The sequence below is a fragment of the Corvus kubaryi genome, unplaced genomic scaffold (genome assembly GCF_017639235.1).
Source record: "Corvus kubaryi isolate FWS band 111438036 unplaced genomic scaffold, C.kubaryi_AGA036_p1.0 37260, whole genome shotgun sequence".
Taxonomy (NCBI): domain Eukaryota; kingdom Metazoa; phylum Chordata; class Aves; order Passeriformes; family Corvidae; genus Corvus; species Corvus kubaryi.
The window spans coordinates 7,449,288-7,475,639 of record NW_024581077.1 but is presented as its reverse complement, the minus strand read 5'-3'; the positions used below and the strand labels follow the sequence as shown (position 1 = coordinate 7,475,639).

The following is a 26,352-nucleotide window of genomic DNA, read 5'->3' as shown; positions in this document are numbered from 1 at the left end:
AGGCAAAGAAAAAGCATTCAGAAAGTTTGCAGCTGTCTATCATGGTATCCCGCAGTGGTAGGGAGGAGAAGAGAGATCCAACAGGCAGGAATTGTGCAGCAAGATTGATTGATTTAATTATTTTACAACTCTTTTATAGACCTTTTTCTTCATAGTCTAATTGGTCAAAGGATCAGCCACCCCATGGGATGATTGGCTAAAATCCTAAAACATCCATTGTCAAAATATTTTTCTTCTGTACCATAAGCAAAGTTTTGCAAGGTTGCAGGTGTTCATAGTTTATAGAACTCTACAAATGTCTTCCGTGAGAGAGAAAAGTATCTCACGGGACTGGAAAGAAGCAAGAAAAATTCTTGCTAGCAGCCATATTTGTATCCACAGCTCTCTGAAACAGATGTGTGTAAAGTGCTGTTGAGGCTTCCTTGTCTGACATGGACCCAACATCTTTATCGTGGTGTTCTACCAGTCTGTTCAGGTGGCAGCCATTCCTCTCCTTCTATACTGCGCTGGTTTTCCTCCTCCAGGTGAAACTTCTGGATGGGTCTAATGCTCCAATTGCCAATGAGACTGTGAGAATTTCTTTTCAAGGAAGACAGGAAGAAAACTATACAACAAATGAAGAAGGCATAGCAGAGTTTGCCCTAAACACTTCCACGTTGGCCTTTGAAAATGTTGGAATTAGGGTAAGTCCTTAGGACAAAGAAGGTAATGAAGCACCCCATGGGGCTGGAAGGGAAGGTCTAAAGTTTCTACAATATATGCAAAAGCAGTTAGATTATTGTTCCTTGTTGCTTGTGTGAGCCTTGACACCAGTTTGGTGGAAGTAGTTGTACAGCAAACTGAGGTTCCAGGTCACAGATTGTAAATATTTTGTAAACATCTTGTAAATATTTGATTTCTGCTTGGCAATTGCAATATGGGGTTAGAAGAAACATCAAGAGATCCTAATAGTCCATTCTGCTCCAAGGAATCACCAGACCTACCTAGTCAAGGGTGGGTCTATCTCCCATCTGCATTTTTCAGAGTTTAATTTAGCATTTCAACTTTCTACATACAGCTCTTGGTTTTTTTGTTTGTTTGTTTTGTTTTGTGGGGTTTTTTTGTTTGTTTTTGTTTTTCTCTTTTAAAAGGTTTCCTTTTTCCTGCTGTAAATAGAGTGTGAACCATTCACATAAATTCTCTCCCAGTTGAGGAATTTGTTTGTCTAGGACAAACAGGTGCTGCTGACCATCTTTTAGTTAGTGGGAAATGCAATTTGTTGTGTAATGTGCATATCTCATAATATCACATCCTGGACTAGGGGAGGGTATTTGTGTCTAGAATTATATTTGTTCTTCTCCCTACAATTCCCTTGTCACAGACTAAAACCATTAAAAATTTTCCAGAACTTACTACTAGATGCTTGAAGTTTTCAGATTTTTGCAGGATAAAGAAAAGGCAAGAATTCCCAAGTATAATGAGAAAGATAAAGAAAAAATGGCATGTGAGGCACATCAAATGCTGAAATAGGGCCCTTCTAAATGTGAAGTGTCTTCCCCTTGATCTCATCTTTAGGAGGACGTGGACTCTCTCAGCTCCTAAACTTCTATTCAATTAAGGTTTTGAATTATTAGGTGGAGATTGTCCTCCTTTTCTATAGCATCTGTAGCTTGATCTTGGCACTGGTAATATCTGAACTGGACAGCACTATCCCTTCTTCAGTGCCTATGATACAGAAAGAAATGAAAATTGCCTTTTTTTCTATTTAGACTAAATAGAATATTAGAGAGGGCAAGGCATTAGTGTAAAAGGCCCTTAAAGTGACCCTGATAGTAAACAAAAATCTGATATGATTCAGCTTGTTTGACACAAACTTCAGCTTCTCTGGGAGTGAGATCATTCCCAATGATTTGCTAAGGATACCACCATCCTGTCTTTCACTTTCCAAACTCACGTGTTGGGTTTTTTTTTTGTTTTTTTGCATTTTGTAGACTTCCTTGTTACTTCAGTACCAAAAAAATACTAAAACTTTAATATTAGGCCATGGATTTTTGTCTCCAGTTTGGCCACCTGTGTTTGAGGATCTATGTATGTATTTTCTCCTTTTCCAGGCAGTTCATAAACAAAACCTCTTCTGCTATGAACATTCCTGGGTTTTTCCACGTTATGGAGAAAGTTATCTCCAGCTAAAGCGCTTTTACTCTCCCAGTAATAGCTTCCTCAAAATTGAGCCCAAGTCCAAGCCACTAAGCTGTGGCTCTTCCACAGAGATCCGAGTACACTATATCCTTACTCCAGAGGCTGTAGGAGAGCACAAGAAAATCATCTTTTACTACCTGGTAAGTTTGCACCTGCCATACAGTGAGGTAGTCACTGGCAATTATAGGGGGGGTGGAAGTAGATGTTGTGGTTTGTGGCAGCAGGCTTTAAACACTTTCTCGTCATCCTTCATATGTTCTTTAGAAACAAAAAGGAGGGTCTGAGTTGGGAGTAAAAAAAGTCAGGATGTCCCTGTGCCCTCTGGGCGAGCACTGGGACTGTGCTACAGGGAGGCAGAGAGCTGGGTGTGAACAGCAGACATACAGCTCGGTAACTCTCCTTGCAGGGTCCCCCACTTAAAGGTTTGGCTAATGCAAAACTTCAGTCACAACCAAGTTTCTCCTTCCATTCAGGTGATGGCCAAGGGAAACATTAAACAAGGAGGCACTCACATTCTGGATTTGGACCAGGAAAGTGGTGAGTTCCTCTCCCCTACCAAATTGTCACTCTTATGGGGGGCTAGGCAACTGTGGCAGACATACATGCTGCATCCATGTAAATGCAGGGATCGACATCTGCGTGTCCTCTAAGATCTGGGAAGAGTTTGACCTTTATTTTCTCTGCCTTTAGGCTTTTCACAGATTTGATCTAATCCCCTGTGCCATTATCTTTCTCCTGACACAACATTTTTTGGAGCTCCAGTACTCCTTGGAGATACATCTGATGGTCTGTTTTTAGAAGCTGAAGCAAAATTCAGCATACTTATGCACTGGAAAACAGGCTTTTCAGTCAGACAGGGAGACTTACACATCTCTGTGGGCACCAGTTCATCCCACTTGGATGCCTGAAATTTCATAATGTCTAGGATAAAGTTCAGCATAAAGTCAAACCTAGAATTTTGGCTGCTCCAAGAGAAAGTTTTTTGCAACTTAAATTTTTCCCATTGTTTTGTTTGCTAGACAATGGTGTCTTCTCACTACAGCTGTCTGTACAAGCTGATATTGCTCCAGTGGCCCAAGTGCTTGTCTACACCACGGTCCCCAGCAGGGAGGTGATTGCTGATTCAGCCAAGTTCTACACAGAATTATGTTTCAACAATAAGGTAAGTGTCCCCTTCCTGAGGGAGCAGCCACCAGACTGCAATGTGGTCAAGCTCACTTATTTAGCCTGGTTGAGCTAATTTCTTTAGATGCACTAACACTGGACAAGCAATGTATCAATTGTTGTAGGTAGCTTCACTGCATGTTGGTTTGTGCTAGCCTGGAGAGGATCAACTGAATGAAAAAATGTGCTAGCAGGGGCTACGCTGATAAAACCCTCCTCAGCAACTGGTCAAAACTGATCCTACAGATGGTCCTGACTAAGAAAAAGAGATCAACCTGAAAAATTCCCATCAGGACTTAAAGATACCAGACAGGACCGTGCTGAAGACAGTCCTTTGTCCTAAAATCAAAGCTGAATGAGTTCTTGAGACCTGTGTCACTGTAGGAGCTTGGTCACCCGAATTTTTTTCATTTATTAGATTTCATATTGTGCGGTGCTTGAAGGTCCGGGTGCAAGCCAAGTGTCAAATGATTTACATTAGTTGATACTGTTTTCCTCTCCGAAAGCATGTTGGATCCAAAGCTGTTGTCAGACCACATAGGACAGTCTTAGGGCTATCTCCATGCTAAACAGTTTTCCTAGTAAGAAGCTTGCTACAGTCCTTTTTCTGCCTGAAGAATATTGTTTTTGCTGTCTCAAGATCCCACCCTGGGAAAGGTGGAAGGTGTCAGCAGAAGGCATGCTGTGTTCTGGTTGGGACATGAGGGAGACTGGCAGCTGATACTGCTTTGTCAGGCAACACATTGAGGATGCTTTGAGCCCTGCATGCTCGGGGGAGATTTGTAGTGCTGAGGAGAGAGAAGATTTATGCAGGGCAGCTGTCTTATTATAAAATCATGTGAGATGATGGTGACAACTTTTGCTAGCAAGAACTTCCAGGGCAGAGGTAGGTGGGGGGTACTTAGGGTTGTGAGTTAGGTTTTGGAGAAGGCACAGGAGTCTGGAAGGCCTAGCCAGCAGGTGAGCTCTTCAGAATCCTTACCACCCAACAGATTACTGCAATATTTCTCCAGGGCATCGCTGCTTGTCATGTTACCAAAGAATCTGCGAAGCAAGATCTTTGCAAGCTGGTTTTCTCTCCACATACAGTTTCTGGGTGCAGTACAGTGACTGCTCCTGGTTCAAGGACATGCTCCACTGACTGATCACATCTAGCCCCTATGTGGGATTGCCTCATCACATTCACAGTGACCGTAAAACCTGAAACCACCTTACGAGATTTATGAGCAATTGTGATGCTTGAAGTTGCCAAGAACTCTTGGTGGTGATAACCCTGGCACTGCTGGAAGGGAACAGTAGCACAGATGAAGTATAGAAGGAGGTGTGCATGGATATGGGGACCTTGTAAAGTTAGAACTGAATGCACTCAGCTGGAAGAAAAGGTCCTGTGAGAATTGGGCATCTGTGACATAGCTTTTCCTGTGATTACAGGTGGGCTTAAGCTTCTCCCCTTCGGAAGGCCTGCCTTCCTCAGATGCTCACTTGCAGTTCCAAGCCTCCCCGAACTCCCTCTGTGCTGTGCGTGCTGTGGACAAGAGTGTTCTCCTCATGAAGCCAGAAGCTGACCTATCACCCACCTCTGTAAGTTCTTGGTCTGTGGAACAAGTTGGAGCCTGGTCAGAGCAAGCGCAGCCCGGTGCTGGAGTGGAGACAGGGAACAGTCCCTCTTGTCAGAGCTGACACAGGGATGCTCCCCTGTGCTGCTTCTCATCTTCCTCCAGTGGGCAAAAAGATGAGAACTGGGCAGCAGTTGATTCTTAAGGGGTTTATGTGATTTTATGGATGGGAATTAGAAAGCTCTTTTAAGGGGCCTGCTTGTCTTGGGCAGAGCCAAACACTGTTTCGTGTTTGATGATAATTTTTCAGTTATTCTCCTCATCCATGGATTAATTTTTTTGTGGTAGCATCTGGAAGTGTCAAAGAGTTTATTTGTCTTTTGCCAAGCTGAAAATGACAATCCCTGAGTAGGGACAAGTGTTACAGATGTTTTGGCCAATGTAATTTTTTACATATTTGAGCCATAATAACCAGAGTAACATGCAGAGCATAAAAAAAGAGGCAGTATCTCCAAATTTGGATCCCTTTTTTGATTCCCAAACTCTTACTGCTCCCAGCACAGGGAGGACCATGGCAATGTGACTGTATGTGCTGGTGATGTGACTGTTACGGTGCTTGCATTGAACTCCCTCAGCTGTGCTTCGCAACAATGGGCACTAAAATGCCAAATACTCTGTCTCTTTCTTCCAAGGTGTATGACTTACTTCCAGTGAAGGAACTCCATGGCTATATCTATGCTTCAAACGCACCCTTGGAGGAGCCCATGCAGAATTGCATGACTGTGGAGCCAATAGTTCGGGATGGGATCACCTATGTTCCAGTAATGGGGGTGAATGAAGAGGACACTTACAGCATCCTAAAGGTATAGCCCCCTGGCATGGTTAGGGAGTGGGGTGGGAGAATGATTGAGAATGCTTTAGCCTTCTGTGGCATCATGCAGCCTAACAAGGGAAGCGTTTGTTCATCTGAATGATCTGACACTTCTTTCTATCCGGAGGCACATTCAGTGAGGGTCATAAGCTTTACTCGTCATGCCAGATATGCTTCCCACTTGGTAGAAAAGGGATCAGCCTCGAAGTTTTCTTACAGGAAAAGCTTTGAGGCTGACTTGAGGTGAGGTTCTAATTGGAGGTAAATGATCCCATGCCGTTATAGTTACTTTGAATAAATCAGTATGTCCTTGAGCTGCATTGTAGCCACAGACATTTCATTCCAGAGAGAAAACTGTATATCTACTTCCTGGCTAATCCTGACCCCTAGGCTGAAATTGGACTGGAACCAGTGTCCTAGAAACAGATGGGATATATCCTTTTGTCTCTCTGAGCCACCCAGGCATTCAGACCCAAGGATCAGGGGATCATCTCAATGTCTAATCCACACACAATAAGAACTTTTCCATTTTGAGGCAGTAAAATGCCAATGTCAGGTCTGCTGTGTAAACCTCAACAGGATTCAGTAATAGAAAAACATCTTTGGTTTCTCTCCCATAGGAAATGGGTTTAAAGGTTTTCACAAATACCAACGTGAGGAAGCCTTGGTTTTGCAGCCCTAGTAATCACAGGCATACCATCCATCCAGCAGCTGGCCTAGCAGCACCCGAAACCATGGCTCCGCGACCCATGCATGCAATGAGGACAAGTGGTAAAGGAACTCGGTTTTGTTATCACTGCTGTTCCGAACAGAGATCCTGTTTGTATTTTGGAGTGAAAACTTAAACAAGAGCTGGCGTTGTGTATTGAAACCTTGCAAGTAGTACTGAGCTGATGGGTTTGCAGATTTCAGCTTCTCAATGGGTTGTGTGGGTCTACAGACAAGCTTTGGTAACTCCACATTAGAAATCAGCAGAACCAGACCGTGTTCAAAGACCGGCAGAGCAGAGGATATTAATTCTGCTGACAAATTCTCTGTTCGTTAGGTTTTTACAGTCAACTTCTATTCCTAGATTGTCACCTACAGATCCTCCAATACCATTTTCAGGCTGTTCTCATTGACTCAGCCAGCTTTATGTATGGTCAAAACCATGAAGTGGGTGACAAATTTTTCAGTGATGAGTTGGTAGGCTTTTGGAGGCAGGGTAAGACACGTATGGTAGAAGTCCAGCCTGATATGGACCCATCCTATGATCCTATTTTTAAGGGCTGTCTCAACTCTTACACTGTAACTGTTTGGGCAACAGAATTGGCCTTACCATCCTTCAGTCTCATATTAAAGAAAATATCTTAGAAATTATAAGCTATTCTAGCTGGATAGCTGATTCAGAGAGTTTTCCCTTGGCACTAGAACCTGTGCTTTTTGTACGTGTCCAGTTTAAAAACAATTTCAACTTCTGACAGATAGATATAAATAATCAGCAGTAAGAAGACTGAAACACCACAATAGACAAACACAAGCTAGCCACCTGCCACTTTTGCCAGGAGCAATGTGATATAGCTCTGATAGCATCTTTCACCTGTCCCTGAGTCCTTCTCAGGCTCTGGAGATGCCTGTTGCACAGTTAGTATGAATACTTTTTAGCTACTCAATTGTTATCCAAATGCAGAAATTTAATTAGCCAAAGTAAAGATGATGAAAATTAGAATTTCACTAAGAAATTTTCTTCTTTTTCTGCTTGGATGCATTTCTCTTTCTGTTTATGAAAGCCAAGCAAACCATGTCCCACCCACCCCATCTTTGTTTTCCAGTTATTGAAAAGTAAAGCAAAACAAAATGTTTAAAAAATGTAATCCCAAACACAGAATATTTTATTTGGAATAATTTTTGTATGTGAAAACTTTGTTTTAGTCAAAATGACTTCCCATATTACGGCTGCATGTTTTTATTTTGAGCATTTTCAGCCTAGTTCTTGAGAAGGCCATAGCTTTGACAGGAAGGTGGCACTCTGAGTCACAATGACCCTACAAAAAACACTTCAACAGAGGGATGTTCCATTGCTAGCTGGCCTGATTAGGATGGAGAAGAACATCACATCAAGGCTGTACCTGAAAGAGAAAAGGGTGCTTGTGATGCCATGATTTTTGTCTTTTATATTTCATATATTAATAATAATTATAATAATGATATAAATAATTATAATGCATATACTAATATAATATATATATATTTATATATTCTTTTATATTTTCAGGTATAACCCCTGTTATACCTTTTTATAACTTCTGTATTCTTAGTGCTTTTTGCCTACATTCTTAGACTTGTTTGTCAAGCTAGGAGACTAAACATTTTAGAAGCTTCATAGTTAGGGATCAGTGTGCCCCAGACCCCAAGGTCCCCTCCAGAACACATTTGTAAACTAAGATAGAACCATCCAGGGGAAGGCTCCTTGGGGAGGGGGGGGGGCCTCATTTGAGCCTCTCATTGGGGAATCTTTGATAGATTAGTAATTAGTAAGACCTAAAATGTTATACCAGATCTATTGTGGGTGGGTGTGCATTGCAGTGTGCATTTGGGTGCATTCAACCTGGATGTGTGCACCTAAGGATCCTTAAAATAAATACCAAGGTAAAATCCCTTTTTCCCTTCTAACTGTATTTGACTCTTGATTTTAAGACCAGGAAAAGGCATCACTTACATAGAAGGTCCTAAATAGGTTTTTGCTCTAAATCCTTTATTTTTAAACTTGTAAAGTGCTGCCTTCCAAAGTTTGAGGTCTGCTGGAGACCAGCAGAAAATAATGGAAGGCTAGCTCTCCTTGCTAATAAGCCCTGGCCCTGAAACTCCACTGCTCTTGCTAATATAGCTCACTACAGCCACAAGCATCTGCTTCTGATTGCCACATTGATTGACACTTTTCTCAGACTGAAGCATGATGCTGATATAGGTCTTGTTTGGGATTATCAATAGTTGATTTCTTTTTCATCTTGCCTCATTCAGGCCTTCTGGCAGACAGATTTTCTGAGCAGTTAAGCACTCCTGAAGAGGTGACAGAGACAGTCCGAAAGTATTTCCCAGAAACCTGGATTTGGAGTTTAGTACCTGTAAGGTGAGTATTTTGGGTTAGTTCATTCCTTTTTAATAAAACTCAGTTTATAAGGTGAAAACATGAATCCCAAAGTGCTTGTCCTTCATTGTTTGCAGAGATCACTTGGCAATACTCTGAGATGAAATTACTTTGAGCCATAGTTAGGTTTGTCCAAAGAATGGACTGGAAGAAGATGTAGAGTGGTCCTACAGTAGCAAATGTACTGTGCTCCATCATTCACACAGCAAATACTGTTCACTATGCCAAAAGGGGTACAGCTAGTCACCAAAATGCTGTAAAACTCATCTGTCCTTGCTGTCTGTGCTTTATCAGCTCTGAGGGAAAAGCTGATCTAGAAGTGACCATCCCTGACACCATCACCGAGTGGAAAGCCAATGCATTCTGTACTTCGGCAGACGCGGGCTTTGGCCTGTCCCCAACAGTGTCCCTCAGAGCCTTCCAGCCCTTCTTTGTGGAGCTCACCATGCCCTACTCTGTAGTGCGTGGGGAGTCCTTCACGCTGAAAGCCACCGTTTTCAACTACCTGCCCGCCTGCATCAGGGTAAGGGAGGTTTAAATTGTTCTCTGTAGCTGTGTACCTTCTTGTGCAGCCGTGCCTTCACCTAGCCTTCTTACCTTGTCTCTCAGCAGCCCTAGACCCCTTGCCCCTGACATTTTATGTTATATCTCCTATATACTCCAAATGCAGAATCCACAGCTCCAGTTCCCTTCTCCTACTGAGGAAACAGCAATTGCCATGGCTTCCTAGCTCCCTGTCTCTCATGATCACCCTTTCTTATTTGCACCTCTCTCTACTGGCAGGTCAGTGTGACTCTGGCTCAGTCTACTCATTTCCTGGCTACTCTGGTGGAAAAGGAGAAGGAATCTCATTGTCTCTGTGAGAACTTGAGGAAAACCGTGGCTTGGCTGGTGACTCCCAAATCTCTAGGTAAAGGTCTCAGGGTGCTGAAAACTGCAGCAAGGGTTTCTTTGAGCTGTTCTCCCCATTCAGTATTGGGTATTAAAGCAACACATTTTCCTGGGAAGCACTTCAGTTGAGTGTGTCTGATCTGGGGGCAAAGACTGTTATTTGGGAGGCAAAGACTGAGGAGTTCATAGTGTCCAACTCTGTGTCTGGCATCACATGCAGTACCATCAAGCCTTGGACAGCATCTCCTGAAGCCAGAGATGTTGCTGGCCAGCAGAGATGTTCTGTTAGCTCCATTCTTCCCAGAGATTAGATGTCTTCCCCATGGGATCTTCGCACTTGGTTTTCACTGTTGGTGTGGTAGCAGCTGTGGTGTGCATGCAGGACAGCAGTGTGCTGAACAGCAGTGGGGCTGGTCACACTCAGTACTGTGGTGTTCTGGAAAAGAGTCCCCAAAAGAGAGTAACCTTTCAGTGACAGCACAGCTCTTGTGACTTCTGGTATCGAGAGCTTGGTTTTTGTGGGAAGCAGGGCCCAGCCATGACAGAAATCTCCATCCATGAACCTGCAAGCTGAAACTCCTGAAAGTAGCAGTGAATCCCATTGCCTGGCTCTGCCTGGCAGGACTGACTGACCCCTGTTTCCTCCAGGGCAGGTGGAGTTTTCAGTGACCACTGAGGCCCTACAGAACCAGCAGCCCTGCGGGAACGCCATTGTGGAGACCCCTGAGAAAGGGCGGAAGGACACAGTCATCAGACAGCTGCTGGTGGAGGTACATGGGCTGGGTGAAGGGAGGACTGACCTTTCCTACGGGCTACAGCTTACACTGTGATACAACTGGATGGGATGCTAGATAATCTCATCTAGCTTCCTTTCTGTAAAAGGTTGGACCAGATGACCTTTTGAGATCCCTTCTAACCTGGTCTGGTCTATGATTTTATGGGATCACTATGCAGCACGGCAATATGATGGTCTTACATCATTGTACTTTGACAGGGCTGCATAAAGACTTCAGCTTAATAATGTGCCTTGTGTCTCCTGGTACAATAAACTTTCCCTGTCTTCTACTGTAACAGGACTCCTACTGCAATCCATCCCTCCCTTTAGCTCCCACCTGTCACCTGCTATTTCAATACACTGTCTTTACAGCTTCTCTCCTTCTTTTGACACATCCCCAGTAAATGTGCCGGTCAGCACATGCTGCCTCTCAGCTAATTGAATGGCCAAGCAAACTGCCTCTTAAGCTGAGTGTTTTGCAGTTGTGGTTTGGTAACGTAGATTGGCACCAGGATGAAGGTGAGGAACTCACAAATGCCTATGGGAATTCGATGACTGTAGAGAAATCCCCTTAAAACTCCACTTGAAAACATGCTGAAATTTTACAGCTTACCCATTTCCTGTGGCAGGAAGTGTTGCTGATGTGATGTGGAACACAAGGAAATACTAAGTGGCAGTATTGGGTATCCTTTATAGGAAATTGTTAGTTTATCGTATACTGAAAGTGGTAATGTGGCAGTTAGGCTCTATGTTCTGAGCTTTCCTCTGTATCATAAAACCCCCTAATGTTTGCCTGCTATGTCATATGCTATCAGTGGTGTCACCAGATACTACAGGGTGCAACATCTTCCCTTGCTATTGTTAACATACACAATTTGTTTCCCTAAAGCATCTGCAGCATTACAATAAATAGCACTGCAGACTTCTCTTCAGCACAGCTCTCACTAATGCTGTAGTCCCTTTGTCACGAGGATGTTAAGTGTATCTCACTGTGAGCAGTAGTTGCAGGTCATCCATTTGGTAGTCCTGCAGTGTTTTCCTCTCCTTTTCCTGTCCTTCCTCCACGTACAACACCAGTCATTTAGGATCACATTTCTTTTATTTGCTTAAATTATTTCAGAGCTCTGTATTTCAGGGAATGTTTGTGACTGCTTCTCCTTCTTCAGTTCCTACACTTTTCACATATCCCTCTGTCCTTATGAGGATTCCTGTCTGTATTTCCTGTCTCACTAATTTCTCACTTCTCTTGTTTTCCTTCATCCCATCCAAGCCTGAAGGAGTTGAGAAGGAAACAACCCAGAATTCTGTGCTCTGTGTAAAAGGTAATGCCCACTCTTCCCACACTCTCTATTTGTTCCTGTGTGGTTTGATGGGTGGGATGTTGGAGGCCTGCCTCTATCATATTCTGTGTAGCCTGACATTTTTGGGTAATCAAAACATGCCACATCAGTTCGGAGTTTGAAACATGAGACAGAAGAAAGTCCTAAAGAATTGACCATCCTGCCTAAGCATCAGGGTATGAGCTAGGACAGATTTAGTATGAATGTTTGTATCCCTGCTCACTTGAGCTCTGACACTGGAGTTACAAGTGCTCTTGTTTTCTTGCACGCTCAGGAGAAAGCAGTAGATGCATCTGCAGTGCCTAAAAGTGCCTGGGAGTGGTTTCACGCAGAGATTGTGTTACAGCCAGGGAAATAGGAAGTAACTGAAATCAGGGCATTTCTAATAGGAAGAGTTCCTGTTGTTTCAGTGAGGCCTCTTCCCCTTCCATTAGCCATTTCTTGGAACTGCACTGAAGTAGTCTTGTTTCTTTCTCAGGAGCGCCTGTGAAAGAGGAGTTTTCCCTGTTGCTACCTGATAATGTGGTACAAGATTCAGGCAGAGCGTATTTCTCAGTGCTGGGTGAGTTAACAGCCTGACAGAAGAACCATGTGCTGTTTCTGACTCTTTGTGTTGACCTACCTCACAGCTTTTTCTCCTGGTTTCTAGCACAGCTCATTCTTGTCTTTAATCTCTTCTGTCTTGAGCACTTTCCCTTCTGTTTGTGCTATTCCTTTTCCCTTTCTGCATGCCTTTTTTCTCAGTCTTCTCACAATGCCCTAACCTTTCTCTCATTTCCCTCTTTTCTTTTTCTCTGCTGTTCTGTGTTTTGTTCCAGGATCTTTATCAATCCAGATTATTTTATGTTCTTCTCTGACACCTCCTGCATCTGTCATTCAGTAGCTTCCTCTGATTCTGATAGTCAGCCCTAGATATTGTTAACATCCCTCTGGTATCTCCTGCTCCCCAGGTGACATCATGGGCACTGCCATGCAGAACCTGCACCAGCTCCTCCAGATGCCCTTTGGCTGTGGGGAGCAGAACATGGTCCTCTTTGCACCCAACATCTACGTCCTGGACTACCTGAACAAGACAGGGCAGCTGAGTGAAGAGGTCAAATCCAAGGCCACTGGATACTTAGTGAGCGGTGAGCTGGGACATGGCTTTTGCTTCTGCTTTGGTTTTCTTCTAGGTCCTGCCTGGGATGGGTCTGTCTGTCAGATGCTGGCCAGATGCTGAAAGATGTCTTCTCTCATAGACAAATGGTCTCTGCTCTATGCCTGAGGCGACCCTTTGCTGCTTTTTTCTTTTATTTTCTGTTGCTTAAGCATTACTGTGCCTGATCATTGCAAGCACTTTTCTCATGGGGTGGCAGTACAGTGCATTCATTGTCATTAATAGGTCCTGCCATCCTTTTGTAGAGAGGTAAGTGTTGCTTTTCCTCATGCACTACAAGCAATGCGTGGAGCTGAGGAGGTACCAGCACTTCGTATTGGTTAGGATAGGACTGACCTACACCTCTCTCACTTGCATTTGCTGATGGAGATATTTTTCTATTTCCCCATCCCTCAGCAGACTCTTTCTGGCATCTGAATCTTGCCTTATCTTTCTGTTGCAGGTTATCAGAGGCAGCTGAACTACAAGCACCAAGATGGCTCTTACAGTACCTTTGGACAACGTTATGGCCAACCAGGGAATACCTGGTGAGACTTCAATGCCACCTACGCCTCTCCAATATGCTCCTCTTTCTCACCCACACATTTATACTAAATACTGCAGGATAGTAAATAGGAAATGCTGTTGTAGACCAGCAGGTTTTCCAGAGCTGGTGTGGTCCCTATGCTGCTTCCTTTTTAATAAATAGGCTACATCAGCTAGATATATGGCTGAAGTACTTCCTCCCACCAGCAGCTCCAAGGACCATGACAGACAAAAAAGGCAATGGAGATAAATTAGGGAAGAAGGGAGCAGGGATTTATCTGGCTGAAGAAAGCTGAAGAGTTGCAGTGGCAGCTCTTCTAGACTAGCATCTGCTGAGTAGTCTCCTGGAAAAGATGATTCCATATGGAAACATATGAGGAAACACAAGTGGAAAGGTTGATAATCCAAGAGCAGTGCTGAATGGTTTTTTTCAAATGTTTGTATGCTACTAAGCAAAGACAGACTGGAGGAGCATGTGTGTTGCCATTTTGACTTATTGAAAAGTTTTGACTTGCTCCTGTATATCATTGTCATGCGTTTTCAATTTTAAGTAAGGATAAGAATGGCAGAACTCATCACCCTCAGTTTTCTTTTAGTTTCTGAAATGGCAATTGGCTTTTGACAGCATGCTGGCTTCTTACCACATGCCTGCTTCTTTTCCATAACTGCTTGCAACAACTCTTAACAAAAACTCTTTTAACATGTTCTGCTTTACTTTAAAATTCTAGGGGAGTTCTGGGAAACCCATGAAGCATGGATTTACAGTTTAAGAGTTCTACCAGCAGACCATGAGCTAGTGGGAATTTAATTATTCTTCCCTGTAATTTTGAGTACTACTGTTTTGCATATTTAGCTAATTGGCATGCAATTGCCTACATTTTTTGAAGAGGTTTTTTTAGAGACAGATCAATAATCATTGTCCTTTAAGCTGTAGCATCAACACAAAGGGATCACAGGGTTTTTTGAGCCAAGTGAGAGACAAAAATGACAGACAAAAATCAGGGTGGAAAGCAGTTTTTTGACAGAATTTTTTGAGGTAAGGATATAATATATATAAGGTCTGACTAATTGACCCACAGCTCTCCAAGCCTTCTTGCCTGTTTCTAGACAGATGAAGGGCACATGAGCTCTATCAATTGAGATGGGCAACAGGCCTGCTCAGGCCCTTTCTTTCTCCCTTTCAGGCTCACAGCCTTTGTCCTCAAGTCCTTTGCCCAGGCCCGGCATCACATCTTTATAGAGGAGAAGCACATCCAGGATGCATTGAACTGGCTGTCCTACAAACAGAAGGAGAACGGCTGTTTCCAGAGTTCTGGGACACTCCTGAACAATGCTATGAAGGTAACATGTCTCCCTGGTTGTTTCTTTGTGAGGCTAGAACTTGGCCATAAGTCAGATGGGGCCAGTAGAGCTTCCAGAGCACATAGGCAGATGGGATATTCCCATGCCAATAGCAAACACTGGGGAGGGAGCCACACACCATTCTGTACTTAATGGTGATACCTTCACATCAGCTGCAAGAGGAAGGAGGTGAACTAAAGGTCTGCAATGCAGAATACAGTATGCCCTCTGGAGTGTGAGAAAAGACTGAAGATATGAAGCTAGGTGAGGTCAGCATCTACCTTTGTGTTTCCCTGCAGGGTGGAGTGGACAACGAGGTCACGCTGACTGCCTACATCACTATTGCCTTGCTGGAGATTCCTCTGCCTGTGACCGTATGTGTCTGCATCCTAAGTTGAGCCAGTTGTGCTGTGCCAGTCTATGGCAACACAGAACTGACCAGAATTTGCTCCAGATTGGAAAAATAACTTGGTTGTTGAGCCCTGTGGTATAAGAACTGTCATTTGTGCTATATCTGTGAGACATTGTACCCTACTTGTTTCTAGACCTCCTTCTGGCAGTCCCCTCCTGAAAGTTCAGTAGGTTGATGTGCTTTTAGTAAGGCAAAAACCTAATTTCTCCCCAGCCTTCTAATCGATGGCTTTCTCTCCCCAGTACTCAGTGGTGCGGAATGCTCTGTTCTGCCTGGAAACAGCAGCAAATCAGAAAGAAAACCACGTGTACACCAAGGCACTGCTGGTGTACGCCTTCGCCCTGGCAGGGAACAGGGAGAAGCGGAAGGCATTGCTCGACTCACTTGAGAAGGAAGCTGTGAGCAAGGGTGAGCGTTCCTGGTGGGACACGGCTTTCACCAGCCTTACATCTTCCCTTGGCAGAATGGCTTTTGTTGGTGGGGCAATGGCTGCAGGAATGGCCCCTGTGCGTAGGGAAAGGTGGAAGGAGAGGAAAGACTTGTGCAAAGGGATTATGTTTTTGAGAAGTCCCTCTCAGTCCTTCTTCTCTGCTCCGAGGCAGCTCCCCAGGAAGCAGCAGGCACCATCCCCTGGGTGCTGAGCTGAAGGGTGGCTCTGCTCCCACCTCTCCTCAGCCCACTCCTCTGGCCACGCCAGGCACTGCTTGGCAAAGGCTTAGCAATGCTCAGGGACACGGGCTCAACACAGAACAAAGGTGACCTTGCCCAGCACAAGGCATGTCAGTCAGAGAAGAGATGGGTGTGCTGAGAGAGAAGATGAACATACAGGGCATTTTGGAGGCCACAGCACAAACTCTGAGTCTTCTAGGAAAATCAAGTAATCACTTGGAACTAATCAGGTTGAGTCAGGCTGGCCAGAGGGTTTGCCCAAGCAGTGGGTAGTGGAACTGTGAAGGGAGTATCCCCCACACCTTTTACCTTCTCCACCTGCAGGGGACTGGTAAGCCCTGGTCACATTCTTTGGGCCATTAGGCCTCACAGAGCTTCTCACTGCCCAACGCTGGCATCTCTTCTCACAAAGGGAAGGAGTGGCGTCCTCCTGAGGTCTCTGGTTCCCTGCGGTGCCCAAGCCCAGAAATGTCCATGTGAATGTGGGGTCTAGGACAAAGTGCTGTCTAGGCCTGGGGCTCAGCACTCTCACAGTCATTAAGCTGAAAAATGTGTAAACCTGACCCTTCCCACTTCAGCCTGCATGACAGACACATCCTGGAGGCTCCGTCCTCCCAGCTGGAGCGGCAGCAGATGAAGAAGTGCCTTGCAATACTTAATAGTAATCATTGCTTGTTGTCTCGTCTTGCTGGCTCCTGTGAAGATGGCTCTGTTCACTGGCAGCGGCCTGGGAAGGAGCCAGAGGCTGATCTCCCATACTATCGCTCCCGAGCTCCCTCTGCGGAAGTGGAGATGACGGCCTATGTGCTCCTGGCTCACCTCACCTCGCAGCCAGCCCCTGCCCAGGAGGAGCTGGCATTTGCATCCCTTATTGCAAAGTGGATCAGCAGTCAGCAGAATCCCAATGGAGGCTTCTCCTCCACCCAGGTGAGCTGCTTCCCTCCGGCCACCATGCACATCCACCTCAGAAGATGGGACATGTCAGAGAACCAGGTGGGAGCACAGGAAGGTTTGCCAGGAAGGTGGGAACTGTAGTCCTGCAATAGATCCGTGCAGTACCTTCCACGGCGGCCAAGTTCCCAAGAGGCCAAGGGAAGTATGTCAGGTAGTGCCTCTGGGAAGGGAAATATGCTGAAGCTGCTCTTTCCCTCTGTCTTTTCTTCTTAACACTGGAGAAAGTGGGGCTGGAGGGGAGGGTGCCTGTGACAGAAAGGGCGGCTGCAGGAGGACAGGCTGTAGGAGGACGGGCTGTGGAGAGGCTAATTGCAGCCCCTGAGTGCTGGGACTCATCTCTTTCAGGACACAGTGGTGGCTCTCCAAGCCTTGTCCCTGTATGGAGCTGTCACCTATGCCAAGAGCGGGACAGCTTCCACAGTGGCCCTGCGATCAGGAGGGGACTTCCAGCAAGAGTTCCAAGTGGATGCCAGCAACCGGCTGCTGCTGCAGCGCGTGCCCCTTCCCCAGGTGCCAGGGCAGTACAGCGTGGAGGTGTCTGGTGAAGGATGCGTCTACCTGCAGGTGAGGGTGGCATCCTGGGAAGGGAGCCCCTTGCCAGGCAGGAGCAGGGAGAGGACAGGATCAGAGAACCATCCAGGCTGGAAAAGACCCTAAGATCATCGAGTCCTCCCACTGAGGTAGAGGAGAGTAAAGAGTAAAGGAGGGAGGGGAGAAGTGGAAGGCTGTGGGTAAAGGGAGAGGAGGAGAAGAAGAGTAGAGGTGTGTGGAAGAGAAAGAGTGGGAGAGAAGGAGGGAAGGCTCTGCAGCATGGAGGAGCTGTGAGAATGGGAGAAGTGGGGAGGCAGGGTGGGGAGAGGGTCCCCTCTCTCCCACGCTGAGCGTGCACACACGCTCACACAGAGCTGCTGGCTGTCCCCTAGACAAGCCTGAGGTACAACGTGCAGCCCACGCAGGAGGAGGCACCCTTCATGCTTCATGTGTACACAGTCCCAGAGACGTGTGAGGACTCCAAGGCTCACAAGGTCTTTGACATTGGCATAAATGTCAGGTGAGTCTGCATTTTGATCTGAGCTTTCCTGTTGAGCCATGGGAGCTGGGGGAGGTCTGGTTGTCCCCAGGGTGAGCCAGTCTGGGAGAGCAGCACATGCCTGGGAAGGTGGGCAGGAGGCAGCTGTTCTGTGAGGAGAGGCTCTGGAGGAAGGACTTGTCCTGCCGTGTGGGCAGCCCAAGGCTGGGCTAGTGAGAGGCTGCATAGGTGACTAGAAGCACCTGGCACAGCTGGAGAAGAAGGTGCTGGACTGCCAGGACTCAGTGGGGTGCCAAGTGTTAGGGAAATGCTGGAAGTGTGCCCAGCTTTGAGTTGATGTGCACTGAATCTTTGTTGCTTGGTTCCTTAGTTACACAGGGGAGCGCAATGGCTCCAACATGGTGATTGTTGATGTGAAGATGCTGTCGGGATTCGTCCCCTTGAAGTCCTCAGTGAGGAAGGTAGGAGCCTGTTTGTCATACAGGCAATGTTGAATCACAGAGTCATTAAGGGTGGAAAAGATCTCCATCTCCAAGCTCTGACCAAATGCCACCATACCCACTTATTACCATATTGCAAAGTACCCCCTCTACTCTTTTCTTTAACTTTTTCTGGGATTGTGACTCCACCACTTCCCTGTGAAGCCTGTTCCAATGCTTAACCACTCTTTCAGTGAAGCAATTTCTCCCAATATCCAACAGGAATCTCCCCTGCCACAAACTGAGGACATTTCCTCTTGTTCTATCACTAGTTGCCTGGGAGGAGAGACTAACCCTTGCCTGGCTACAACCTCCTTTCAGGGTGTTGTAGAGAGCAATAAGGTTCCCCCAAGGCTTCTTTTTTTCACACTAAGCAATCTCAGTACCCTCAGCCGCTCCTCATAAGACTTACATTCCAGTCCTTTTCCCAGCTCATTGTCTTTCTTTGTAGTTGCTCCAGTAGCTCAAGGTCTGAAGTCAGGGCTCCAAAACTGAGTGCGGAATTCAACGTGCAGCATCACCAGTGCTGAATACAGAGAGAAAACATCCACTTTCTCAGTTTCAAGACACCTTTCCAATGTCTGTAGCAAAGAACAAAGCTTCAGCTTGATTTTTCACTGTCATTTGCACATTTGACATGTACCGTGTTCTCTTTTCATACATGGCTTAAGGCCAGCGCAAGGGGAGACAATGTGATCAGTCTAGGAAAAATAGACAAAGTAATTTTTTCTTTAGACTTGTGATGGGAACTTTTATTTTCACTGTGTCCCAACAGCTCCCCATAAACATTGTCTGGGCATAGTACATTCAAAAATAGTGCTGTTTCCTTTTTTCCTCTGCTGATCTACAAACATCTTCTAGCATTGTAACTCTTTAGGTCTTGGGTAACTGTTTGGGATGCTGAGTAGGTGCCTGAACTGCAAAATAAAGGCTATAATAATATGGTGCAGAACTAGCAAGCCAGAAGGAGCGTATTTTCATTTAATTGCTCCATCACTGTGCTTGAACCAGTGCTAAGTCTCTTCTGGAGAGGTTCTGGAGGTGGTACTTCTTCAGCCAGTCTGGTGAAGGGGAGGGCTGGAGACCATGCTACTGCTGTGGCACACCAAGGAGGCAGTTCTGTGCTACTTGCTTAGTTCCCTGACTACTGCAGTATTTCATCCAGAGTACATCCCACCCATAGGGCTGTGCAAGGGGCACAGGGAGACCACCATCAATGCAGTAACATCTTGGTCTTCTTTCTTCAGCTGGAAGGCCACCCTGTTATTGAGCGCACAGAGCTGAATACCAACCATGTTCTACTATACCTGGAAAAGGTGAGGATGGGGCAGAAACACAGGCATTGGGACTTTTGGCTACATAGGGCAAACAATCTGGGACTCAAAACTACCATGGCTCTGACAAGAATGAGACTGAATATTTTACTGTCTTTTTCTGACTACAAACTCTAAGGGCTGCTTCCCTCCCATCCCTCAGCAGGCATTCCCTGCACCCTGAGCACAGATCAGGCCCTGCTCTCCCCACCAGCAGAGCCTCCCCCAGGGTGGGGGAAGGTCCCAGGGATTCCCCTTGTCCCTCAGCCAGTCCTTGAGCGCTGTGTCGGGCCAGGCACGGGTGGCCGGGGAGAGCGTGGGGGCCTGGGGTCAGTGCGGAGGCTCAGGGCAGCCCCTGCAGTGCAGAGCCCCCCTGAGCCTCCGCTGCTTCCCTTCCCAGCTGGGCAGGGAGACCCTCAGCTTCTCCTTCACGGTGGAGCGGGACATCCCCGTGCAGGGCCTGAAGCCAGCCCAGGTGAAGGTCTATGACTACTACGAGACAGGTGAGTGCCAGTAGTGCCCGTGGGAGCGAGGAGGGGCAGTGGGACACGAGGAGGGGCACAGGAGCTGTGGGGACCTGCAGCTGCCCCGGCCTGGCATGGCCACCCCAGCCCTGCCGGAGCTCTGGGAGCGCAGAGGGGCCGGGGTAGAGCCGTGGGTGCTGGGGGTCCCGTGTTCATTTCTGGCCCCAGAGGGCGGCCGTGCCTGTGCTTCCAGGCAGACCTGCTGCTCCCTGTGCCGCTGCTGTCCTGGCTGCTGTGCCAGGGTGGCAGTGACAGAGCTGTTTGTCCCCACCTCAGCCCAGTGTGCTGGGAGGAGGTGTCTGAGCAGCCCTTGGGTACACTGGAGTGGAGGTGCCTGTGCGGGTGGCTCTGCCTTGCTGCCACTGCCCCCAGACAGGGCTGGGACTGGGGCTGCCCCTACCCCAACTGGGATCTCTGGGGGAAACTGGGGATGGTGGCACCAGCCTGCTCTGGAGGCCTGGGAAAAGCATCTCTCTGGCACCCATCCCTCTGCCAGCAGTGCCAGGGGTCATCTCAGCTCACTCTCTCCCTTCCCTTCTGTTTTCCAGATGATTTTGCCACACAGGAATACAGTGCTCCCTGCACCACAGGTAGGGTGCACATGATCAACTGAGATACTCCAGCAGGGATTATTGCAGGTTGTCTTGAACTAGAGTCTTTGTAGGCTTTGTGTTTCCTTGGCCTGTGTCTACTCTCAGCATTTATCTGCACTGTGCCTACTGCAGTCCCCATCTCAGTACAGAGACCAAAAGCAATGCTGCCATTCAGCTTCCTCTGTAAGATCAGATACAGCTTTCATTTTTGTTCCCTGGGAATAGCAATCTCAGTGTTACTGACTTCATTTTACAGTGGCAATTGTCTTTTCCTCTTTGCTTGTGTCACTTTATGCAAATAAGATTCAAGTCTCCCTTGGGATGGAACACCACACACAGCCTTTTGTGTCTCTGTCCTTTTTAGGGCCACTTCAGCTATGCTGCAGGCACTGAAAGGTACTGAGGAATTGTCTCCCAAATATCATGGTGCAATATTGATGTTATTCACATCTCTTTAGCAAGGACCTTTCAAACTCTTCCCCAGGGAAATGAAGTTGCTGAGAGAGAATGTGTACTAGAATAGCTCATGGAGCTCCAGGATGAATCTGCCTCCCCTCTCTGTAGCATAGATATTTTGAATGTGTCCAGCCATTCCCATTCTGTTATCTGTCTGCAACTGGGCATTTTTAGGTGAAGCAGTTTCCCATAGTTTAACAGGGCTTGAACTCACATAGCCACCAGAACACAGAGATATCCAGGACTCTGGACACCACTCACCAGAATATTTACCTCACTTTGTCCTTTTCCCACCTCCAGTCAAGGCTGAACAAGGAAATTCCTGAAGAATGCATCTTGTCAGAGCCTTGCCTTCTCAGTTTATGTGTCTCTGCCCCTAGAAGATCTTTGACACCTCATAAGCAAAAAGGAAGCAACACTATAAATAAATTAAGTCTTGATTCTCATCAGACGTCTCTGGCTTTGTTTTCTGTTACTGTTACTCTTGTCTCTTCTCCTATCCATAGTTCAGACTGTGTCATGGCCTAAGATTTCCTGGCAAGGTGGTGTTTGGGAATTCCTCAAGAATACCAGAAGGCAGATAGATTTTAGCAGTTGGGAGATTTTTCTCCATACTTGCCAGTTCTCTAAGGAGAGAGGACAGCGTATCGGATCCATTATGCACTGGAAGTTTGTCTCTCTGCCTCTACAGAGGGTGTTTTCTGAAAGATGATCCTTGGGCATAAACTTCTGATCACATACCCCCTTTGATTGCACTGAGAAATCACTGCTGTGAGGTGCGAGGATGGGGTGAACCTGTCCAATCTGATCTTTTGCAGCAGACCAGATAGAAGTGAAGGGAAGACCTGTGGGCTTTCCCATTCTAGCAGCGTCCGCTTGTTTCTAAGCAGCTGAAGTGAAATCAGAGAGGGACTAGGACCTTAACAGTGTCACTCACAGAATTGTTAAGCTGGAGAAGGCTGTAAGGTCAAGTCCTACCATTAACCCAGCACTGCTCAATCCACTGCTGAACCATGTAGACTTGCATGGGGTTGTTGTGACTCAAGTGTAGGACCTAGCACTTGGCCTCACACCACTGGCCTTGACCCACTGAGCCTTCCTGCCCTCCAACAGATCAACACTCCCACCCAGCTCGGTGTTTCCTTCAAACTTACTGAGGGTATACTTGATGTCCTCAGGTCATTGATAATTAAACAGGACTGGCCCCAACACTGAGCCCTGGGGAACCCCACCAGTGACCAGCTGAATTGAACTCCATTTGCCACCACTTCCTGGGCCTGGCTATCCAGACAGCTTTTTTATCCATCAAACAGTGCACCTCTACAAGCAATGGGCAGTCAATTTCTCCAGGAGAATGCTGTGGGAAGTCGTGTCAAACCCCAAACACCACAGAAGACAAAGTGACATAATATTAATATCTAGCAAAATAGATGAAGAATTTTATTTGTTCTCAATAATACTGTTTGTACAGGCACACCAAGCCAAAAATTGGATGGAACAGCTAGCTGTGCGTACTTTGGATGCACAACACGCCATGATACCTAACAATAAGCATTTCATGAGAATAAACAGTCACATAAGATTTTTTTGCATTCAAAAGTTAAAACCACAAATTCATGAGACAAAATGAAGAAAGGGGGATCATTCCTGGAGGTATCTAAGAGGCCTATAGACAGTTTCATCAAAGCAACTATATGATTTAAATGAATGTATCATTTAAACTAGACTTAGGCAGGTAGGTTAGTGGCAAATGCCATTAGCTTCTCCTTGGTAATCTCCCAGAAGTAGCAGACATGAGATAATGGAAGCTTCCACAGGAAGACCCAAGCTTCAACTGGAGAACAGACCACTGTAAGTTAGCAGCCAAAGGCAGAATGCATGCACACATCCCTCCTGCCCCCAGGCACTCTCTAATCATTGAAGAGGGCAGACTCTGTCTCCTCCCACTCTTCTACAAACAAGAAACAATCCCAGGAGGGGTGTCTACAGGGAAGATCACAGAGGTTGGATTGCATGTAACATTAGTTGATCTTCCAGGCTGCCTAATGGTGGGAGACATGGATAGGCCTTCTGCAGAGACCAGTTCAATTGAGGGTATGGTTTGTAAGCCAGGGGAGAGAAATTGTTCCCAAGAACTACCTGTCCTTCTCCATTGATTAGTCTGCACCTCAGATGATGAGTTCAGAGAACATAACACAGACATAGATACATTAGAAAGGCTGATCTCCACTTAAATCATTCTGTCCTCTTTTTTTTTTTTCTTCACTTGTTAGCCTTATTTCCCTGCACACAGGCCTTGTTAGATGGGTTACTCTTTAACCTAAGAAGCCAGGGAGATTAAAGCTGTGACTGAAAGATGAGCAGGAAAAATCAGAATTGGGAACAAAGTGTTCAAAAATCATTGGTGAGTACAGTTAATTTATTTGTAAAGTTCACTTTCCATTCCTTGCAGACATTATTCATCTGTCACACTGTGGTGGTGGTGGTGAGGCAGGCGGGTTCCAGCATCTGGGAGTGTTCTTCAATCATTTCCCTGGTTTACTTCCTCTGCAAAGATGAAAGAAGATGGGAGGGAACAGGACTTGATCTGCATGTTAACAGAACTGGGGAAAAGTAGCCTAAAATCTAAGGTCTTCCAATGAGTCTCACACTGGACAACCAGACCATGCCAAAATACCCTTTGGACATGTTTTACTGTCCACTCAATATCTTAGGACTTGTGCACATTTTTCTATGAAGGGAGGCTGTAGGTCCAGAATCAGCAGAAAACAGCTGTAGCTATGGACACAGCCCAGGTTAACAAGCAGTATGGAACAGAAGTGTGGTAGTTCAGACTCTTCCAGACATCAGATAAAAACATGAAAGGAGATAGATACCACCATTTACCACCAGCAAGAGGCAAAGCTTTTGCCTTCTCCAAGTCCAAATCACTTTGTTCTCAGATGTCACAGTCAGGCCCTGTGAAAAACAATTTCCCAGGAACTCTGCTTTCCAGAAGCTTCCATACTCCAAACACCTGAAACTGGGCAACTAATGGAAAGCAAGACCTGCCAGTTTTCGTATTGCAGGACTCCATAAAGGACAGGAGAAATAACCTTGGTCAGAGATTTTACAGAAGCTCCCAAATTACCTGTTCTCCTAAGCCAAACACACTTGGTCTTGCATTGCAGAGAATCCCCCAAAGCATTTCTGTCCTGCAGCCAGCTCAGACTCCAAATCAAGACTGAGGGCTGGCTGTCCAGGGTCATGAGGCACAGCTGCCTCCTGAGAGACCCTGGGGCAGTGGGAACATGAGAAGGAAGGAAGACTTCCTCCAGACAGTAGCTACCAGGGGCAAACTTGCCATCTCTGTAACTCCCATGCTCTCAGTTTTATATGCAAGATCTGCGCATGTAAGTTGGGCCAATCTCATCCAAATTAAAACAGGAAGAGACAAGTGCTGGCTGGAAGACCAAGAATGTAATGAAGAAGATGTAGAGAGCAGTGAAGGAAGCAGTACCCTACCTGTGGTGCAGGGAGCACTGTATTCCTGTGTGGCAAACTCGTCTGGAAAACAGAAGGGAAGGGAGAGAGTGAGCTGAGATGACCCCTGGCACTGCTGGCAGAGGGATGGGTGCCAGAGAGATGCTTTTCCCAGGCCTCCAGAGCAGGCTGGTGCCACCATCCCCAGTTTCCCCCAGAGATCCCAGTTGGGGTAGGGGCAGCCCCAGTCCCAGCCCTGTCTGGGGGCAGTGGCAGCAAGGCAGAGCCACCCGCACAGGCACCTCCACTCCAGTGTACCCAAGGGCTGCTCAGACACCTCCTCCCAGCACACTGGGCTGAGGTGGGGACAAACAGCTCTGTCACTGCCACCCTGGCACAGCAGCCAGGACAGCAGCGGCACAGGGAGCAGCAGGTCTGCCTGGAAGCACAGGCACGGCCGCCCTCTGGGGCCAGAAATGAACACGGGACCCCCAGCACCCACGGCTCTACCCCGGCCCCTCTGCGCTCCCAGAGCTCCGGCAGGGCTGGGGTGGCCATGCCAGGCCGGGGCAGCTGCAGGTCCCCACAGCTCCTGTGCCCCTCCTCGTGTCCCACTGCCCCTCCTCGCTCCCACGGGCACTACTGGCACTCACCTGTCTCGTAGTAGTCATAGACCTTCACCTGGGCTGGCTTCAGGCCCTGCACGGGGATGTCCCGCTCCACCGTGAAGGAGAAGCTGAGGGTCTCCCTGCCCAGCTGGGAAGGGAAGCAGCGGAGGCTCAGGGGGGCTCTGCACTGCAGGGGCTGCCCTGAGCCTCCGCACTGACCCCAGGCCCCCACGCTCTCCCCGGCCACCCGTGCCTGGCCCGACACAGCGCTCAAGGACTGGCTGAGGGACAAGGGGAATCCCTGGGACCTTCCCCCACCCTGGGGGAGGCTCTGCTGGTGGGGAGAGCAGGGCCTGATCTGTGCTCAGGGTGCAGGGAATGCCTGCTGAGGGATGGGAGGGAAGCAGCCCTTAGAGTTTGTAGTCAGAAAAAGACAGTAAAATATTCAGTCTCATTCTTGTCAGAGCCATGGTAGTTTTGAGTCCCAGATTGTTTGCCCTATGTAGCCAAAAGTCCCAATGCCTGTGTTTCTGCCCCATCCTCACCTTTTCCAGGTATAGTAGAACATGGTTGGTATTCAGCTCTGTGCGCTCAATAACAGGGTGGCCTTCCAGCTGAAGAAAGAAGACCAAGATGTTACTGCATTGATGGTGGTCTCCCTGTGCCCCTTGCACAGCCCTATGGGTGGGATGTACTCTGGATGAAATACTGCAGTAGTCAGGGAACTAAGCAAGTAGCACAGAACTGCCTCCTTGGTGTGCCACAGCAGTAGCATGGTCTCCAGCCCTCCCCTTCACCAGACTGGCTGAAGAAGTACCACCTCCAGAACCTCTCCAGAAGAGACTTAGCACTGGTTCAAGCACAGTGATGGAGCAATTAAATGAAAATACGCTCCTTCTGGCTTGCTAGTTCTGCACCATATTATTAT

General features: G+C 46.9%; 2 protein-coding genes across 7 annotated transcripts in view; one reads left to right on the top strand and one right to left on the bottom strand.

Moving 5' to 3' along the window:
- LOC121662722 (alpha-2-macroglobulin-like) overlaps positions 1-21,800 on the top strand; it is a 31,366-nt gene extending 9,566 nt beyond the window's left edge. Inside the window, exons 11-36 of the mRNA XM_042024238.1 lie at positions 525-683; positions 2,091-2,318; positions 2,652-2,715; positions 3,198-3,340; positions 4,774-4,923; positions 5,591-5,761; positions 6,390-6,540; positions 8,770-8,878; positions 9,191-9,419; positions 9,680-9,806; positions 10,436-10,557; positions 11,833-11,884; positions 12,381-12,464; positions 12,853-13,029; positions 13,501-13,585; positions 14,768-14,924; positions 15,224-15,298; positions 15,579-15,744; positions 16,709-16,932; positions 17,305-17,523; positions 17,883-18,010; positions 18,360-18,450; positions 19,716-19,784; positions 20,182-20,284; positions 20,854-20,895; positions 21,655-21,800. Coding sequence (XP_041880172.1) covers positions 525-683; positions 2,091-2,318; positions 2,652-2,715; positions 3,198-3,340; positions 4,774-4,923; positions 5,591-5,761; positions 6,390-6,540; positions 8,770-8,878; positions 9,191-9,419; positions 9,680-9,806; positions 10,436-10,557; positions 11,833-11,884; positions 12,381-12,464; positions 12,853-13,029; positions 13,501-13,585; positions 14,768-14,924; positions 15,224-15,298; positions 15,579-15,744; positions 16,709-16,932; positions 17,305-17,523; positions 17,883-18,010; positions 18,360-18,450; positions 19,716-19,784; positions 20,182-20,284; positions 20,854-20,895; positions 21,655-21,680 — 3,351 coding nt within the window. The 3' untranslated portion in view covers positions 21,681-21,800. The remainder of the gene's footprint in view (positions 1-524; positions 684-2,090; positions 2,319-2,651; positions 2,716-3,197; positions 3,341-4,773; positions 4,924-5,590; positions 5,762-6,389; positions 6,541-8,769; positions 8,879-9,190; positions 9,420-9,679; positions 9,807-10,435; positions 10,558-11,832; positions 11,885-12,380; positions 12,465-12,852; positions 13,030-13,500; positions 13,586-14,767; positions 14,925-15,223; positions 15,299-15,578; positions 15,745-16,708; positions 16,933-17,304; positions 17,524-17,882; positions 18,011-18,359; positions 18,451-19,715; positions 19,785-20,181; positions 20,285-20,853; positions 20,896-21,654) is intronic.
- Positions 21,801-22,765: 965 nt separating this feature from the next.
- LOC121662721 (alpha-2-macroglobulin-like) overlaps positions 22,766-26,352 on the bottom strand; it is a 37,350-nt gene continuing 33,763 nt past the window's right edge. For 5 of the 6 annotated variants that reach the window (XM_042024231.1, XM_042024233.1, XM_042024234.1 and 2 more), the window contains 4 exons: positions 25,970-26,038; positions 25,470-25,572; positions 24,859-24,900; positions 22,766-23,901 (listed from right to left, as the gene is read on the bottom strand). In XM_042024231.1, the coding sequence (XP_041880165.1) occupies positions 23,876-23,901; positions 24,859-24,900; positions 25,470-25,572; positions 25,970-26,038 (240 nt within the window). In that variant the 3' untranslated portion in view covers positions 22,766-23,875. Of the gene's footprint in view, positions 23,902-24,277; positions 24,313-24,858; positions 24,901-25,469; positions 25,573-25,969; positions 26,039-26,352 lie in introns of those variants that run through there. The other variant, XM_042024232.1, reaches the window with a different exon arrangement.